The sequence below is a fragment of the Rhinatrema bivittatum genome, chromosome 1 (assembly GCF_901001135.1).
Source record: "Rhinatrema bivittatum chromosome 1, aRhiBiv1.1, whole genome shotgun sequence".
NCBI lineage: Eukaryota > Metazoa > Chordata > Amphibia > Gymnophiona > Rhinatrematidae > Rhinatrema > Rhinatrema bivittatum.
The window spans coordinates 387,878,114-387,898,710 of NC_042615.1; the positions used below are offsets into that span (position 1 = coordinate 387,878,114).

Below are 20,597 nucleotides of genomic sequence, written 5' to 3' on the forward strand. Positions count from 1 at the left end.
CTTGATTCTGGATTAAGATAATTTCTTAAAAGAGATAACATAGTTAATTGTATTTCAATATAGTGATTGAAGGAAGGAAATCTTTTGGAATCCCCCCTCTACCTCCCAACCAAGAGACAGTTTATCTTAATTAAGTAAGTTTATCATTGCCTCGTGAACTCTTATTGTCTAGTTCCAAACTAAATAAAATATTCCTATGCCTCATACAAAGAGAAAGGCTAAGTTGCGGCCAATCTCTAGTACACCAGTCATGGAACAAGGACAAAAGTTAGTTGTGGAATGGTTAAATTCGCCACAAAATATCCCTGGTGAAGGGGCCGCTGTGGGGGTGGATTTAGGGCAGATTCTACCCCTACTGGCCGAAGACATCTCATTAAGCCCAGGGGCGCCTGAAACACCTACACCACCCGGCAAAGAAGGGAAATTGTCCCTTAGTCTACCGGATAATCCACTAAGAGACTCTGGGAGTGTGGAAGAGAACGGTGGAAATATTGAAAAAGAACAAGGGATATTGACTTTAAAGATTGACCCCCATAATGGAGAAGAAAAAAGACCTTCCAATATAACTTTGGACACTTTGTGGACATTTATGTCTAAGTTGGATAACTCGATTAAAAATCTAACCAAAGTTACGAATGAGATTAGAGTGGCAGTAAAGAGCAATGCAGAGATGACGCTTAATCAACAGAAGTTAACTAAAGAAATTGAAAATAGATTATTATTGGTTGAGAAAATTCAAGTAAATCAAATAAAGAGCGAAAATGAGATCCAAAGAAAATTAGAGAATATTGAAAACTATTCAAGAAATTTGAATCTACGTATTATTAACTTTCCAATTATTAGTAAAATGAATCCCATGGATTTATTTAGGTCCTATATAACACAAGTGCTACAAATCCCAGAGCAATGTATGCCAACAATAGTAAGAGCTTTTTATATTAATACCTTGAATAGGAAAAAAGAACAAGAGCAAAATGGAAAACAAATTACTGAAACAGTAGATCAAAAAAAGGAGGAAAATTCGCTTGAGTTATCTGATTTGCTTGAAAAATCTCAAAGTGAATTAATTGTTGAAAATAGAGGAAATTTATTAGTTACTTTGGCTTTTATCTCTGATAAAGATAATATCTTTAGATTCTTTTTTCGTAATAGAATGAAGACATTTTATGGCCATAAAATCTGGATATATCCAGATTTGGTAAAATCTACCCAACTTAGGAGAAAAAAATTTCTCAATCTAAGACAATCGGTAATAGATAAGGGTGGTCAGTTTTTATTAAGATATCCCTGTAAATGTGTGATCAATTTGAAAGAACATAAATATCAGTTCACCGACCCTGAACAACTCAGAGTCCTTTTGGGGATAGATAAACAGGCATAAGTAGATAGAAGTGGGAGAATTATTCAACTTACTTTACTTGTTTAAATGTAAGAATTTCTCATAATAATTGCTCTATAGCAGATAAACTTTCTCTTTTTACTTTAATAGAATACAGAAAGTGAAATATTAACTTTGTAAAATTTACATTGTTATTCTACAATTTTTTTTTTCTTCGTTTCTGTAATTACAAATATTGCAAGTGGATACTTGTATAAATATGGAAAATGGATAAATAAAGAATTTAAAAAAAGAATATGATCTATGAGCGGGATCCTGTGGGGCAGGTGGGGCTTGGAGGGCGTAACCAGAGACTGGGGAATAAAAGCTGACATCCAGGTGGGGATAACCAGACCAGGCCCAGGTCTTCAAACACTGAGATGAGACGAAGCTGTGTGAATACTGAGGGAAGTAGTACAAACGGAATAGAGAGAGTACACTGTCTGGAGGTAAAGGCAGTCTTCTTTTGTGTATATGATTATAGCTGTGAATAAATATCTAATGTTTTAAGAAAGGCTGGAGTCGGACAAGTATATGTCTCCAGGCGTGGGGGAATCACCGCTCGGTCCCACAGGCTACTTTAATTATATGTCGCCTATGCAATAGCCCTAGGTGGCTCACAAAAGAAAAAACAATGTAATAGTTAAAATATAAAACAAACAGTACTAAAAACAAATGGCATCAATAAATAAAATAAAACAAGGTTAAAACAAAATAAAATCACATTAAAAAAAAAAGCTATTATAGATAAATTCAATAGACTTCTTATGCGGAACCTTGCAGTTAAAATGGAATTATAGAAAAACTTCTGTAAAGAGACAAGATATAAAGAGTTAGTAGCACAAAGTCGTCAATGAATATGTATAAAGGTAATAGGCATACCCTTCCATGCTCTACTCTTTTGGTTTCTTAAATGGTTCAGTAGACAGACTGGAGTCATGGCTAATACGAAATACCTTTACTATAAAACAGCTTACGCAGGCCAATAGACTACCCTTTTCCTAAATCCAGCAATGATTTTTTGGGATGCATACTGTCAGGTCAATACAGTAAAGTGCGGCCGCAGTTACCCCGCTTTTGGCTTTTTCGATTTACACTGCCAGTCCTCTCTCCCCTCCTCCCGAAGCAAGGCTGCTTTTCACGCCTTGCTTCGGGAGGAGGGGAGAGAGGACTGGCAATCTCAAGCATAGGAGAACCGTCCACTTCCTGGTACCTGTCATTTCAAATGACATTTGAAATGACATTTGAAATGACAGATACCAGCGTGTCCGTGAAGCGTTAGGCCAGCGCACCCAGGATACTGCATAGCGCTCTATAAAGTAAAATGGGTTGCGCGGGCCTAATGCTTCACGGACGCTTCTTGGACGCGGCTTACATTTGCAAGCAATTTAAATACAGTATCGAGCGGTAGGTGAGCCGGACTGTGCGTGCGGCAACTGCGGGTGCGCCTGGCACTAACGCAGCTCTTCCTACCGCTCCTTACTTTATCGGCCTGTATATGTTTTAGGTCATGCCCTCCTTTGCCCAGTACACCCACAGAAGGTAATAGTTGCTCCACCTCCACCCCACTCCAAATGGCATGGCTAGGCAAGGACAGGAATCTGCTCTGAAACAACCCTTCAGTATCCTTAATTATGGCTAGCAGCTGTCTTCCCTACCTATCAAGACTGAGCGCAGCAACTCCATGGACAGTACTATGGCCGCAGCTCCAGGGCAAGGCCAACAGTTGAGGTTGAGGTTTATGGCAATTAACTAGGATGCTATGAGCTCTGGTACTTTAAAAAAAATATATAATGAGCAGATGTCATTAAGCATGCCCAACAGATGATAAACATAAATTACTACACATCATCTTGTTTGTAAAGAAAGGTGATTTATCAAATATAGTACATTAAACATTAAGGATGCAGCGCTGGGCCGGTGCCAACGCTGCCGTTAACATGGTGCCGCATCTGGAGCTTAGCAGGGAGGTGGGGGCGAGCGAAACACATACCTGTGATTGGCGGCAGCACGGCTCCTGCTATGGTGGAGCGCCAATCACAGCACAGCGTTATGACGCCCCATTGCACAGTGACGTCATTGCCTTACGGTGGCACATGCCAATGATGCGGGGGGGACCTGGAAATGGAGAGGCGGCCTGGGGCAGACCCAGCATTTGGGAGGAATCCCATTGGGGGATTCAAATCTAAGGGGTAGGCTTTTGGGTGGTTCCAGCAGTGCACAGAGGGTAAAGCCTGGGGATGCCGACATTGCTCTCCCCTTTTGTCCACTCGCTCCAGTACCGTGGCTGCAACCTTATTGCTCCCCTTCATACCCGGTAAGTTTGGCCCGCGGTAGTTGCTTGGACTAATTTCAATTATATAATTTGGTCCATTTTGGCTGTTTGGCTATTATAAATATATATATATATATATATATATATATATATATACATACAAACATACATACATATATACAAAAATAATTTCCATACTTTAATTTGATGATTGTCCAAGGGAGTCTCCTTATTACCCCTGACCGCCTTATAATGCCCAGAGGCTGAGGGAAATCCCGCAAGGCTGCCTCTCGAGGATGGCACTCACTCCAGCAAGGGGGGCTGGCAGCGCTGCTCCACCACCTAAGGATTCAGGGGGTGCACAGCCAATGCCACTCTCAGGGGGGCTGGAGTGTCAGAGAGGGAGTGGAGGCCGGCAACAAGGCAAGGCGGGCAATAAAACTGCTGCAATTGCCACAGGTGGGGCACAGCCAGATTTTGTCAGCCCAGTAGGGGGAGTGGGACAAGGTCAGGAATTCAAGTGACTTTCTACAGGCCCTGGTGGTGGTGGCTCCCTTTTCCAGCAGTCAGCTCACAAGTCGGTTGGCTGGGCACTGGGGGAGCACCCCCCTTACAGCTGCAGCATTTCCACCTCGTGGGGTGGGGGGGAATGGGACCCAGCTCAGGGAGCTCAGGAAGGGTGCTATCCCTCCCCTTTCCCCCAAGGCCACCAGAACATCCCCTAATGTGGAATCCAGATGAGCACACACAGCACGGTTGGCAACTTTGGAACACACCCAGTTTTTACCCCAACAGGCCAGCGCAGAACTGGCAATTTGGGGGCATACCTGCTCCCAGCTCCTGGTATGCTGCACAGAATCCACGGCTCCAGCCACCTTCTGAGGGACCATGGCCTCCCACTCCACAAGGCTCAGGCGCGCCTGCGCCACCCGTTATTTCTCCTCTGGGAAGTCCATCTGGCCAACCAGTGTGCATGCAACAGGCCCAGTTGCCCCAGTTCCGGCTATGCCGGCACCATGTGCTGACAACGTATCAAATCCAGAGCGGGCACCACGGTATCTTCGTTGAGGGAGACTTCTTCAGTTCCACTAGCGATTTATCAGCGGCTTCACAGGCGCCCAAAGATGAGTCCAAATGTGTAATCCCGGTCATTGAGGGTGTGGAGGCGCAAGGTTCCTTGCCAGTGGCAGAGGGAGGTGGGTCCCGGGCACAAGCGCAGAGACAGAAGACACTCAAGTGGTTCTTGCACTTCTAGCAGCAGAAGTTCTTCTTTGGCTTCTTCAACTTGTTCCCAGGGTTATTCCTTTGTTAAGGGGGCCGGGGGTCCTGCCACCCCCGCTATGGATACTACCAAGCAGCTTTGGCAGGGTGTCCCATGTTCCCTCTGACACCGCGTTAGACGTCGCCGATATGTAGATATATTTAGTCTACTAGATGGATGAAGGAGGGACAGTTCGCATAAAGGCTGTCGGCAGCATGATCCTCCCACTGCTGCCAAAAGTGTCACAAAAATTACCACCGGGTTCGTTCCTTCACTCAACTCGCATCCATACTTGGCCGGGCTGACCCTTCACAGCATATGATGCTCTGGTCCTATTTGAACACTATTGTGCGTGCTTATTTGGAATATTAGGGTTCTGCCTGGCTCAATTATGACGATTGGTTTCGGGATCATGGTGTGCAGCAGAGTGCCAATGGAGTGGGCTCACTCATATCACCTTCTTGGAGCTTTTTCCCCATTGTGGCGGTCCTGCATATTTGGGGTAACTGTTTAGCAAAGCGTGATATTTTGGTATCACAACCTTACAGTAGTTCACATCATTAACCTCCAATCAGCTAAGTGTGCCCTTGTCAATGAATTATTGAGAGTAATAATCCTGAGGTGTCCACAGTTAAACATTGCAGCGTGCGCTAGGCACATCCCCAGCCATTGCGATGAAATTGCTGATTGTCTTTCTTGTTGCAAGTGGGAAGAATTCCATAGGTTGGCATCACTCACAGAGGAGTCAGGAACACCTGTGCCAGAATACCTCTGGATCATTGGAGCCAGGATGCACTTGACTTACCACACCAGTCCATTGCATTGTCCACGTGGCGTGCCTACCTGAGGGGCTACAATACTGTGTCACCTTTTCAAATCATGGAATATGTGGCACAGGCTCAAAAGGAAGGAACATCCAGGAGCAAAGTGCAGGCTAACCTCGCAGGCTTTGCATTCTTTGTCAGAGCACAAGGCTAGTCTAACCCTTTGGGCTGACTTTGCGGTTAAGAGGCTCTTTGCGGGTTGGGCGAGAGCCAAACCGGTGGTCCGTGATGATTGCAGACCAATGTTTCATGATCGACTCCTACAGTTATGGCATGCATTGCCAGCAGTTACATCGGACTCATTTGAGCTCACCCTGCGCACTCTGAGTGAGCAAGCTAGTTGCTGTGGCAAGATGCATGTGTGATGCTTCCAGCCTTCTAGACTCAGACATTTCGGTTTTCTCTGAGTGGCTGACGTTGAGAATTTAAAAATCCAAAACATACCAAGCTGGGTGGGTAGGGGCTCCCCACGTGCCCTGTGGCGAACCCTGTTCACTACTGATCTGTTAGGCCATCAGGGGGACGGCAGTTCCTAATACAAGCTATCTTGCTCCTGTTGAATAAATATCAGTTTAGTGCCATCCTCAGGCGCACTTTGCATGGCCAAGACGCAGAGCATAGCATTTTGGAACACATTCCTTTAGAATTGTGTCAGCATCGTGCACAGCCACATCGGGCCTCTCCAGTATGGCAATTCAGTGGATCAGCAGATGGCACTCTCCTGCGTTCTTGACTTATGTGAGACATCCCAATGGGGCTCCTAGTCACCGCACACCTTAACATCAATGCAGGAATTGTGTAGGTCAGGATGAATTTATCTGTTTATTGTTGTGTATTTCAGATCTGCGCCGGCAACAGAGGATGGGTTGGATCACAGGGTACTCCATTTGGCTTTGAGCAGAGCACCATGCAAGAAAGAGCGCCTCGGGAGTACATTTGGGCCCTGTCCCAAGCAGTGCGATGGTGTGGTGGCTTGGCAGAAGGAGCATGCATTGTGATCAACTCATCCCGCTTCTGCAGTGGCTGCTGGTCAGGTCGGCCCCTCCAGAGGTGATAATCATACACCTTGGAAGCAATGACCTGGAGGTCATTCCTAGCTGGCAGCTAATCAGCCACATCAGGAACAACATCGCCCTCATCACAGCACTTATGCCTAACACGAGAGTCCTGTGGTCAGAGATCATCCCCCATCACCGGTTCCAGCATACACGGCTCTGGTGGCATTGGATGGGCAATTTCACAGTGCAAAAGAGGGGAATTCACATAAGACATGAATGGGTCTGCGTGGAATGCGCGGACCTTTTTCCCAAAGACTGTGTGCACCTGTCAGACATGGCCCAGGATCTCTTCTTGAACACCTTGAGGTGAGCCTTAGGCAGAGTCTTATTCGCCCCTGTGGCGGGGGTACCCAAGCTTAGGGGGGGGGGGGCTGTCACCCAATGGAGGCAGTGTGTAGTATGGCTGGTACACAATGTCTATTATATCAGGGACTGTCTGCATTAAGGGCCAGATGACCCCGGGTTACGGCAGACCGATGTCCCTCCCAAGTGGGGAATCACCATGCTTGGCTATGGCAGGTTGATCGGTACGCCCCCAAGGAGCGAGCGCCTTGTTCGAGGACAGGGCTTTGCTTGACTGTGGCGAGCCCTGGAGTCCTGAGGACACACAGTGCCTGCCTGTGAATATGGCTAGTGATCTATGTTATGACTCGGGTTCCTCGGGTTCAATTTGTCAATAAAAGCTGCAGCCTGTTTTCATCAACACATGCTTTGACTCTGTACTGTTTGAGGGTCTGGCAGTGATTGGGTCATCGGGTGTGGGCGGCCTTTGTTCTCCCCTCTCCCCAGCTTGACGTTTCATAGCAGCTGCCCACGTTAACACTACGTATGAGTTGCAGAAACTCATTGCTGGGCTGCTGAAGCCCTCTTTCAGTAATTTGTATGATTCTTTAATCCAGTCCTCTGTTGCTGTGCTAGAGCATCGCACCTCTTGCAGAAACATGATGCTGCCTCAGGATTTCTTATCCAGAGATTCTTTGGCATACTTGGTTTTTTGTTATTGTCATGGCAAGATCCCAACAGGGACTTGAACTGGGGTCAGTTCAAGGACAAGAATCCTAATCACTAGATCAGCTAGTGAGCTGGAGCAAGCTAAAGCAGAAGATAAAAATTCTGTCAGACAGCCCTCAAGGCCAAATCCCTATATATGCGGGACTGACTGGGGCACAGTTGAGAGGCTGCTGAGATGCAGAAAGCTGTTTGTAGCAACTCGAAGGCCAATCAACCCGCTTGCTATTGAGCCTCCTTTATGAAGTCCTTCTGGCAAGTCTCTCTGATCTAGGCTGATCCCCTGACTGCTGATTCTAGTTTCTGGCCTGAAGCTCCATTTCACTTCCAGGCCCTGCTTCAGCCATGGGATCTGCTTCACTGCAAGATCCAACTCTAGCTCTTGTTACTTGCAAGTTCCAGATTCGGGCCTTTGTTCGACCAAATGCAGCTCCAGACTTCTGGTTACCCGCCAGCAGAGAATACCCTGTACCCAGCTGAGCCCAAGTGCCCAGACCTGGGACTTGGGCCCTGCTCCATGCCTTGTAAGTATCCATGCCTTGTAAGTATCCATGCCTTGTAAGTATCCCAGTTACCTATGGGATTGTAACAGCTATTCTTAAAGAAAAAGAAAACCCTCCTCCTCCCAAGAAAAACAGGATTTACAGATTAGTTGCAAAAATATCTAGCAAATTAGCTACATAGAGATGTTATCTTTATTATGTTAATAAATATTTAAAGCTGAAAGCTCTAAAAATCCCAACTTCTTTGTTGCTTTTTTGAAGTTTTAACAATTAATTTTAGTTTTGATGAGCTAGAGACAGTTAGCCCAGTGTTTCTTCCTTAATTAGTATATAAAACATTTGATGCACAAGATGGCACTAGTCTATTGCAGTGATGGAAAACATGAAAAACATCAGAAAAAGAAGATTAAAATTGGAAAAGCTATACCATGAAGGGGCAGCAGCAATATGTGCTGTGGTGCAGGGCAGGATAATCTCCTGGGCCTGGATCGCAGCCCTGCATCCCAATCACTCCTCCCAGGAGTCAGTGTAGTAATACTCAAGGATTTACCATCAGCAGTTTCCTTTCCACCGGCTTCAGGAGTTTAGAAGTATCATCTGAAATAATCACCTCTTGGGAGAGGGGGGGATCAAAATTAAGGTAGCAGCAGGGTATCCCACAATACTTGAAAGTTATTCACTTACAGATGAATACATGAAATCAAGCTTTCTAGTGTCTTTGCAGTGTTACATTGCCATCAAGTGGAGAAAATGTTTTTTCGCTCATGTTGTTGAAATTACTAAGCAAATCAAATTTAAGAAGCATCTATTAACCCTTCTTCTCTGTATGATTTCCTGACATGAGTATGTGTAAGGAATGGATATACAAAGACTACATAGTTTTATCATGAGGATTCAAGAGAAGTTTATAACACAAAAAGACAGTTTTACATCTATTTTTCATCTCTGTTTGAATGTGTGTTATGCTCCCCCCCCACCCCCCGCTATGTTCAAATCCAGTCTAAAAATTCACCTTTTTGAGGCTACACTGAAATCCTAACCACTTCTCTACAATACACACACTTCCCATAGACTTCTTTGTCATGTATGTTTGGTTTTTTTTGTAATTCAAAAATTTTTATTGTGTGTAACAATAAGTATACATGGAAATTTGGATATTATCACAAGCATACATGTAGATATCAGTCACATGTGCAAAATGAACATTAACGAACTACTGTAACTCAGCCATAATGATAACGCATATAAACACACATCTTTACAGAATCGCCCCACCAACCCTAACCTACCACCCCACCCCCCCAGCTATTATAAATGAAGTAGAAAGGATCTTAAGAATCTTCCTAACCAGATTTACTCTCCATCAAAGATTGCTGATACCAGCACAGAATGGGAATGAAGTGGGAACACCAAGTTTTCCTGGGACATCAGGATGAATTGGTGGCATTATTCCCAGGGTTGTATCAAGGTTGATCTCTCTTCTCCATGGGAATGCTTCAAAGGATTCAAGACTGTTGCATGAAAGTTCCCATGCTTGGCATCACACATCAATGTTGATTCTTCTCCTTCAATTGATGCACAACATCAGAGCTCCTAACCGCTATGCTTACTGCAGAGCGGAAAAAAGAAGACTGAGGGAGACACCTATAGTTCACAGGGATAATTGCAGGCTGAGCATGCTCAGTGCACTCAGTGTGCCAGTGTCAGTCAAAGCTTTATAGAAACTTTGACAGAAAAGTTTTCCGTACAGGGCTCCATCTTGTGAAGTCACCCATATGTGAGGACTACCATCCTGCTTGTCCTGTGAGAATAGCTTTGCTCTGTCTCCATCTGCTGGTAGAGGTGCATAACCTGCTGGTTCTGGGTTTATCTGTCTGGACGATAAGAAACAGTGAAGATTCTTCCTAATGTACTGGAAAGTTTCATTGGTGCAGCAGTACTCTGTCAATTCCCCTGCAAGAACTGACATCAATGCCTCAGGTCTCATCTGCATTGACACAATTGCCATCGTTGCTGATGCACTGATGGTCCTCCAATGATCCAGGGTCTCACTCTCCATCAAAGATTGCTGATACCAGCACAGAATGGGAATGAAGTGGGGACACCAAGTTTTCCTGGGACATCAGGATGAATTGGTGGCATTATTCCCAGGGTTGTATCAAGGTTGATCTCTCTTCTCCATGGGAATGCTTCCAAGGAAGAGCTCAATTGATGCACAACATCAGGGCTCGATGCCGGCATCAAAGAAGCAGATTTTGCCCTTTCTTTGGGTGGGAGGAGATAGACTATAATCTATCTCCCCAGTTTCCATTAATACACCACCCAGTGGCAGATACAGTGACGCCTCCAATAATTATGAACCACCAGGACCATCATCAAGTGGTCTCCTCGCTTGATTCCCATCTTGTGCTGGTATCAGGAACTGTGCTATGATGAAGATTATCAGCAGGATGATGGTAAAAGCATTTTATTCCAAGTTCTTAACCCATGATTATATGCCTTGTGGGGAAAGTCAGCAGCAGGTTTTTATCTGCCCAGTTTTTCATAATTTTATTTTTTTTATATTTTTTTTTAGTTTAGTGTTTGAATTTTAATTAATATCTTGTTTAGTCTGCAATGTAATGTAACGTACTGTGTTACATTTTAAAAATGTATTGGTATGGTCTGTTTTATTTTTTAGTCTTTGTTATTTGAGTATGTCTTACGTGTTAATTGTTTCATATATATTTTATGAATGGTACTTTGTTAACCACTTAGGAATGTTGATAGGCGGTCTACAAATCTTAAATAAATAGATGCTTAAGATTTTTCTTTTCCTAATGAAGATTAGTCCATCCCTCATCATAACCAGTGATGAATTAAAGTCATCTGCCAAGATTAAATACGTTTTATTTAGTCAAATTAGAACTTATAAATGTCATCCATTCGGCAGCAAAACTATCAGTTACAGCTTCATATTGCCCCTTAGCATCTGCACTTGTTTTTTTAATATGTCATGCACTTTTCAGCACATTTGAGAGTGATGTGCAAGTGTAATACAGCCCACCTTAAGAAATTATCTTGCAGGTGCATTTCCTGAAGCACTATAATTCTGAATTTTGTTTTTTGATGCAAATTATCACTGCACATAGATGTTATTATGGACACCTTAACTGCAGGTTAATATATCTCAAACAACCTAGTATCCACTTGGCAAGTTTCAAATATAAAATCCACCTAGCATTCACCAAGAAGTGTAATTTTTATGGGAAGTGATCCCTGACAAATAAATATCAAAATCTGTGCTCTTTTTGCCCTCCAAAAAGCCATTCCATGATACGAAAAGAGAGAGCAACAAGGTCTATACCTAGTACTAGCCATGATTTTTTACCCTTTGTACCCTTTGGAATCTTTTTTTATTATCTTCATAGAACTATAGAATCAGATACAGCACACCTCTGTAGCAATAAAATTAACTTCTGTTCAGTTTCTTGTTTAATTCCAAGGAAAGATGCATGGATGCAAGTTAATACAATTGGACAAAGAAATGAGACCCACAAACAAGAACAAAAGAGGAAGCAATGAAGTAAGTTGATATTCTGATAGCAGCAAGCTGAAAACTGCTGCTTCAAGAGTACTCACCTTCATCCACAGTAAACTGGCAGGTCTTGTCATTATAGAAAAGGATTTTTTTCTTGTCTGGACGGGTAACGAATACTATCTGGTCCCCTAGAGCCTAAGTCACAAAAAGATCCAACTTGTTAAACAATCTATACTCAATGTAACATGAAACTCGGGTCATAAAATAAACTGTTTTCCAAAGCAAACAATTTTTTTGATACATAACAATTTTATTTCCTTCCCTCACAAATGTTCTGCTTTTGAAAGGTACATATCATAATCCTGTTATTTTTCCCCACAGCATAAAATAATCTCTTTGACATGCTCCATTTTTTCCAGAATCTAACTCTGAAGCAGCAGTTTAACAGCCTACTTGATTTATCCTCTGTCCCAATCCTTTAGTGAATATTAATGCTGCTAGATTAAAAAGCAGCAGTTCTCTCACAGGCTGGCTTACAAAACAAGATGGCAGAATGCAGGGTAGTGCCACTACAGAAGATAGGCAAGAGATAAACATTAACAACTTTTCCCAGTCAGACCTAAACTGTTTCTGCTTCAGTAGTCAGCTGAGTATTATACAGTTACTCTACTAGTCAAAAATAAATATTCATTGTCAATTATATCCATTCTTGAGGCTCCTTCTAGGACTGGGCTGGCCAGTTCTCAAGAGTCACAAACAGGCCAGGTTTTCAGGATATTTGTAAAGAATATGCATGAGATATATTTGCATACAGTGGAGGCAATGCATGCAAATTTGTCTCATGCATATTCATTGTGGATATACTGAAAACCAGGCTTGTCTGTGACTCTTGAGGACTGAGTTGGCCACTCCTGTTCTAAAACATATCACAGTCAAATACCTTAATGTATCCTGGTCAACTTCCTCACAAGGGAGTTCATTTTCAGTTTTTATTTTATTTTTCTCTGGAATTTAACAATTTGTTATAATGAATAAAAATGAGAGAAAAATCAGGGGAAATAAATGACTCATTGTTTTCCTCCTTTTTCCTTTGTTCATTATAATAAACAAGAATAAATTCTGAGGAAAAATGAAATTAAAACTGAAAATGAATGTTCCTAGTTATATGTAGGAACCTTCATTTTCAGTTTTTACTTTCCCTGGAACATGTCAGTGTTTATTATAACAAAAAAAAAAAAATTGAAGAAATACAGTTTAAAAAGGAGTTATTTATTTCCACGGATTTTTCTCAATTATAACACACACTGATAAATTCCTAGGGAAAATAAAATAAAAACTGAAAAAGAAGATCTCTTTATTTATACTGTCTATTCTGCTACACATCCTGTTCATTAAGCTCAGCATTTCCACTTTCACCCCCTCCCATCCCAATCAAGGACTTTTGATTGTTTGTCTCAGGAGTTTATATCATTCTCAAACACAACTACTACACTCCAGCGATGTATTCTGCCACTGCACATACTTGATTAACAGGAAAACTAAGCACACACACTAGTGCCAATGTCTCAAAGATTTTTCCCCACAGGCACAGCATGGGAGACAAACCCATGACAGGAAAAGAGAGTTTGTCAAAACAATATATAGGTCACAAAGTAGGATTTAATAAAAACTTGAGTGGATCCTAGGTCTCAGAAGGATACCTTGATGGCTTTCTGTGCATTGGGTAATCCTTCCTCAATGTCTTCTAGAAGGATTCCTCCCAGTCCACGCTGGTCATGTTTGTCCAATAGTCTTAACAAAGCTTTCTTATCTTTCAAATTGTACTTGGGTTTGAAGGCATATTTCCCATCTATCATCTCAATTTTGGGGTTGTTCACTAATGCCTGAAACAAAAACATTCAAATTACTCTACTAAATGGCACAATAATGTAACAGTTTTTGGCAGATAAAGAGCACCTGATCCCCCAAACTGCCCAGTTGCCCCTCTTACCAAGCTCCTACTTGACCTTCATCACCTCTCTCTTACCCTTAGTACCACCACCCCTATATCTTGTTCCAAGCATGTCTGAACTGTGCACTGTTTTGGTTATTTCTTCTTCTGCTGGTAGACAATTATAGGTATCTACAACACTCTCAAAAGTATTTACTCACATTTCCTCTGAGCCTCTCTTCCTCCAGCTTCAGATCCTGACTCCTTGCCTTTAGCATTTTCCATTAGAAAAGGTGATCTTTTTGTTTTTTTCTTAAAGCCTGTTACACAGTGAAATATCTAAAATCTCTCCTGCTTCTCAAATTTCTTTCCCTCAACCAAGTTTAAAATGTATCCAGTTTAAGTCTCAAATGCACATGACTCCAAAGAATTAGGGAAAGCAAGTTTGCTTATCGGAAATGGTGTTTTCTGTAGATAGCAGGATGAATTAGCCATGATCTGTGGCTGACATTATCTGGCAGCAGCAAACAGACTCATTTCTCTTGGCTAGTAGAGCTTTGAGCTCTACTAAGCATGCGTAGGAGTTTCTGCGCAGGTGTTGCCAGTCTATATCAAAGATAAATATATAGCAAGGTAGTTGACTCTCCATGGAGCATCTCATGGCTAATTCATCCTATCTACAGAAAACACTGTTTACAGTAAGCAAACTTGCTTTTTTCCAATCGATAGGCAGGCTAAATTAGCCATAATATGTGGGGAATCCCAAGCTGAGGGTTGCAGAGCAATTACTGAGTAAGGAATCTGGACCCCTCTGTGGAGAGTAGATTACTGTGAGAATAGATCATGCAAAACTGCTTGCCCCAAGTTACTGCCAATCCTTGAGAAGTTATTCAGACAACAATGGGACATAAAGGTGTGAACTTGTGACCAAGTTGCAGCTTTGCAAATGTACTCAAAGGGTACTACCCTAAGAACCCAGAGTTCTGAGCTGAGGAGGTTCAACCTAGTCTGTTATCTGCAATCCCACTAAGAGGTAACAATGCTGAAAACATTTCACTAACCTGGTGGATAATGTACGGTAGGCAACTGAGATAAAGTCAGTTAGTGTTGCATGTGACCAACAGATGAGAAGTCTGGTGACACAACTGAGTTCTTTTCTTATACCAGATGAAAACACTTTCATGGACATATGGGTCTCAGAAAAAAGGGTAGATAATACGATGGACAGATTGTTATGGAAAGCTGAGACAACCTTTGGTAGAAATTTTGGTTGCATGGAAAGGATCATGGGAAAAACTGTTATGAATGGTATATAGCTGATAAGCTTGTAGCTTACAGACTCTCATAGCTAAGGTAACTGCAGTGAGGAACACTACTTCCCATGTCAAAAACTGAAGAGAATCCTTCTGCAGTGAACCAAAAAAAACATTTCCATGAGTTGAAAAAGGCAACACTCAAGTCCCACGGAAGGGAAAGTAGTTGTGCCAAGGGTTAAAAGTGGTAACCTTTTACAATGCTAGATATCAGTGGACGAATAGAGATGGGTTTAGTGTGTACTTGAAACAAGGTAAGCCACTAACGAGATTCATCGGTGGTATGGTAGGCCTGAGTCAGCAAGAAGCAGCAAGTATGGTAGCAAGTGCACAGACTCACAAGAAAATGAGTTGAAAGATTTCAGTTGGTAGTAAGAATTTAATCAAATACATATATGCGTGCCACCCTGTAAACCGTTGTGATGGTGCAATACTAAACGACGGTATAGAAAAAAGATTTAAATAAAATAAATAAATAAATATCCAATCCATGGGACAGTATAACACTCTCTGGTAGACTGTGTTCTAGCTGAAACCAGAAAGTCCTTGATCACTCTAGAAAAGGAAAGTTGAGCATGTAATGAGTGCTCAATATTCAACCCATCTGACTGAGGTACAAAAGACTTGGGCAACAGAGCTTTCTTTTGTCTTGAATTAACGAAGTGTCTATCCCCAGGTATATGGGGCAATGCTGGAAAGTTGTACAAGGTATGCAAACTGTGTTTGTCTGGGCCATGCTGGAGCTATAAGTAATAAAAGAGCACAGTCTTGCAGCAGCCTTTGCACTGCCCCGACAATCAGCAGTAGTGGTAGAAAAGTGTCCATGAGCCTGTCCCCAATCAAGGAGGAAAGCACCCTAAGTCAGTCTGAGATCACTGGATAGAAATAAGAACAAACTGATCTAGTTATCTGCTCTGGCACAAATAGGTCAAATGACAACTGACCCTCTAAAATGAATAGTTTGTTGGTTGCACAATCGAAATATTCTGTTAAGATGATCTGTCAGCATGTTGAAGATTCCCAAAAGATAGGAAGCTTGTAGGAGAAGCCAGTGACTGGCTGCACACTCTTCAATCTTGAATACTTCCTTGGAGACAGGCTACAATTCTGTGCCTCCCTGTTTCTGCTATAAAAATATCAACCTTATAGGCTGCTCGAATTAATATGCTCTTCCCTTGAAGATGCGTGAACTTTGCTAGAGCATACCTAATCACTCAATTTGAGCAGATTGATCTGATGGTGGCTTTGTTTGCGAGACCAGATGCCCTGGGATCAAAATGATTGCAGGGAGTGCCTCCTCCCTTTCAAGGAGGTGCCCATTGCTAGCAAGAAATAATGAGGAAGAAGAGGTGTGAAGTGGTGACCTGTCCTCAATCCCATGAGGGTTTTATCACTAAAGTAACTCTCACCTTGGAAACCTGGACTGTGGAGGATAATGGGTGGGTCAGCTGATTCCATTGAGAGTGGAGACCCCCCCCCCCCCCATGAAGATAACAGATATAAAGGGGAGTCAGTGAAACCACTTTTAACAGCTGCTGGCATATGTCCTGACGTAAGGAGAATCACTCTAGTCACCACACGCTGGGAGGTCAGCAGAGGCGATATCACCATATATACTCTATCCATCATCAGAAAACATTCTCTCCTGCAGCAAGTCTATCCATGGTTTCATGGATTTCATTCTATGAGCAGGTACTAGATCTGACTTCTCGAAAAAAATGACACAAAAAGTCAAAATTTTGGAGAAAATGGGCCATCTTGTGCAAGGAAAAACAAAGCTTATTCCCAAGAGCTCACTATGAATAGACAGTCGTCCACATATGGGAAAGGACCTGAATCCTCTGGTGATGGAGGCGAGCAACTACCACTGTAAGGTATTAGGTAAAGACTCTCAGAATTGCTCACAAGGCAACAGGGGAACCCTGTACTAATAGTGGGAAGAATCCACCTTGAAGCAAAGGTACCCCAACAAGAAGTATGGATGGGTATATGAGTATATGTATCGTTCAGCTCAAGAACACCTAATCATTCTTGGTTTTGGATGTAAGGGAGAAGCATACTGAGGGAATTCATTCTGAATTCCTGTCGAAGCAGGTGTTTGGTTCAAGGGACTCAGTTGTAGAATGGGCCTCAATCCTCCAGATTTCTTGGGTATTAGGAAACCTGGGGATTAGGAAACCTGGGGATTAGAAACCTCATCTATTCTGGGACTTAAGAGTTTGGTTCTATCATTTGTTGGTGAGGAAGTGACTGCACTTCTCGGCAAAACTGCACCAAGTGAGACAGATATGGATCAAGATTTGAGCAGTGTGGAAGGTAGCCAGGAGAAAAATAAATAGTATCCAAACTCCATGATTCGGAGGATCTAGATGTCCTAGGTTATCTAGCACCATGCCTCACAGAAGATTTGGATCTTGGTCCCCTCTGGACAGAGTTTGGAGGGTTGAAAAATTTGGCCCAGGCTTGTTCCAGAACTGTTGACGAGGTACAGCCAGAGATGACTTCTAGCATTGGACCAGAAGAGGTGGTAGGTGGAAGTGACTGTTGGTTAAGTGTAGAAGATAGTTGGAGACACACAATAGAGTTAGACCACTACATTTTGTTTCTTACATTGTTACAGCAATCAGGTGTGTCTGGTAACTTCATGGGGACATCATCTTGGATGCTATTCACCCTGAGCCAAGGCATACTTCAAATTCCAATCAAATTTGATGCGTGAAAAAAAGTTGAAAAGTTTGTAGACAAAATGGAGGTGACAAATGCACTCTTTCGCCTTCAAAATGGTAATAAGACTCTCTTTCCACAGATTTTAAATACAGTCACAAGGATATTGCATCATATGGAGCAAATGCATACAGATATGGACAGGAAACATGGAGCCTTGGAAGTCTTCCTTGACAAGAATGTCCAGCAGCTTTATTCAGGGCAGACCCAACAACAACCGACTGATGTGACAGTTGGACGACTTCAAATCCCAGAGAGTTTGAACTCTGCATTTGAGATTCAGCTTTGTAGCCATAGGAATACCAGAGATAGGTGTTTCCACATTCTCATCTGCAAACAGTTCAGAATGTTGTAGACTAGGAGAGCCATTGGCTCCGAGGGGGCACCCAATATCTGGAGAGACCTTAAGCCTTCTATGCAGAACATCTTTAAACATTAAGAAGTAAATTGTCAAAGGAGTTATGCATATAAAAGCAAGTTTGCTTACCATAAACGGTGTTTCCGTAGATAGCAGGATGAATTAGCCATGCTGTCATGGGATCTGTCAATCAGGTCCGGGAGGCGGAGCTTTACCAAGCAGAGATTAGATTTTAGCTCTCTGCGGCTGCGTGTGTGTTTCCGCGCTGGAAAGTAACAGATTCTCCTCAGTCTGTGATTAAGCTGTAGCGTAGTCGAAGAGACGGCGACTGCCAGGGAGGAGGGTGGGTCAGCATGGCTACTTCATCCTGCTATCTAGGGAAACTCCGTTTATGGTAAGCAAACTTGCTTTTTCCCGTTGATAGCAGGGCTGAATTAGCCATGCTGTCATGGGAGTCCCAAGCTCCCGATCACGTTGTTTATGATATATATATGTTTGTACGTGATCATTAGCAGTGTGGCAATCACCGTGTAGAAGAGGATAGAGATTGCAGGATTGCGTACCCTATCTTCGCATCAGTGGCTACTTGTTGATCAAGGCAGTAGTGAGATGCGAAGGTATGGAGCGATGACCATGTAGCTGCATTACAAATGTCTATGGGTTGTACATTTTTAAGATGTGCCAATGAGGCCGCCACTGCTCTGACTTGGTGAGCTTTAGGAACAGAATGTAACTGTAGTTTCTATTTGTCGTAGCAGAATGTGATGCACTGTGCTATCCAGCTGGAGATGGTGCATTTAGCCACTGGTAGTCCAGGTGCCTTCGGGTCAAAAGAGACAAAGAGTTGAGAAGCACGGGAGTCCAAGTTTGTTCTCTCTTTGTAGTATGCTAAGGCTCTTTTGCAATCTAGTGTATGCAGTAATTTTTCCCTATCATTTGCGTGAGGTTTAGGGAAAAAGATGGGTATTTCTATGGTTTGATTGAGATGGAATTGAGAAACTACTTTTGGTAGGAAGGACGGATGAGCCTTGAGAACCATCTTTTGGTGATGAAACTGTAAATATGGAGAATAATGGACCAAGGCCTGTAATTCACTGACTCATCGTGCTGATGTTACTGCTACCAGGAATACAACCTTCCATGTGAGGTATTTTATGTGTGCCGAGTCCATGGGTTCAAACAGGGAACTCATAAGCTGTTCAAGAACTATGTTGAGGTTCCACAGAACTGGAGGTTTAGAGATCAGAGGACGAAGGTGAGTTAACCCCTTAATGAAACGAGACAGTAAGGGGTGATTGGATATAGGAATATTGTTAACTGGTCTATGATATGCCCCTATGGCACTGAGATGAACTCTAATGGATGATGTTGCGAGACCAGCTGCGTATAGTGTATGAAGATAATCCATGAGTAGCTCCAGTGAGCAGTCCAATGGTAGTATGCCCTTGGAAATGCACCAGGTAGTATAGCGTTTCCATTTATAGCTATAATTTTTCCTCGTTGAGAGTTTCCTGGTTTCTAACAAGATTAATTGTGCAGAAGTGGATACTCCTTGTTCTGTTAAAAGGAGCCTCTCAATCTCCACGCTGTCAAGTGGAGAGATGAGTGTAGTGGGTGTAGGAGTGTCCCTTGATCTTGGTAGAGAAGATCTGGACGATTCGGTAATCGAATTGGGTTTGTGATGGACAGTCGGAGAAGGAAACTGTACCACGGTTGTTTCGGCCAGGCCGGGGCTATGAGTATCAATTGAGCTTTGTCTGCTATGCACTTTTGAATTGTCCTTGTTATGAGTGGTATAAGAGGAAAGGCATACAGGAGGCCTGTCATCCACAGGATGAGAAAGGCGTCTTGAGCTATCCTGAATTGGCTTGGTCGTATCGAACAGAATTTGGGAACTTGAGCGTTGATCTCCGTTGCAAAGAGATCTATCGTAGGCGTCCCCCACTGAATGAAGATGTCTTGGGCTACATCCGAATTGAGTGACCATTCGTGAGGATGAAAGATGCAGCTTAGCCTGTCCGCTCTTGTATTTGCCACTACCGGTAGGTAAGTTGCTTGCAGATGTATGCAATTTCGGTGAGCATGTTCGAAGATTGCCAGGATCTCCTTGCAAAGGGACCATGAACCGGACCCTCCTTGTTTGTTGATGTAAAACATCGCCACTTGATTGTCCGTGTATATCATGACCCTGCGACCTTTCAGGTGGTCTTGAAACACTTATAGTGCATTTCGAATCGCTCTGAATTCTAATAAGTTTATCTGCAGGGTCTGCTCGGAGATTGTCCATAACCCTTGTGTTTCATAAATCTCGAGATGTGCTCCCCATCCCTTGCGAGACGCATCTGTGGTTAAGACTGCGTTGTGAGGAGGGGAACTGAATAATGCCCCCTTGGACAAGGTGGAGTCTAGGAGCCACCATGTTATGTCCTGTCTCATCTCGGCGGT

The 20,597-nt window shown here is 43.0% G+C and overlaps 1 protein-coding gene across 3 annotated transcripts in view; it reads right to left on the reverse strand.

Annotated features, from left to right (window-relative positions):
• The window catches only part of GTF2E2 (general transcription factor IIE subunit 2), a 276,015-nt gene that overhangs the window by 143,579 nt on the left and 111,839 nt on the right, over positions 1–20,597 (reverse strand). For all 3 annotated transcript variants that reach the window (XM_029601571.1, XM_029601562.1, XM_029601553.1), the window contains exons 5-6: positions 13,528–13,710; positions 11,929–12,022 (exon numbers count right to left, since the gene is read on the reverse strand). In XM_029601571.1, coding sequence (XP_029457431.1) covers positions 11,929–12,022; positions 13,528–13,710 — 277 coding nt within the window. The remainder of the gene's footprint in view (positions 1–11,928; positions 12,023–13,527; positions 13,711–20,597) is intronic.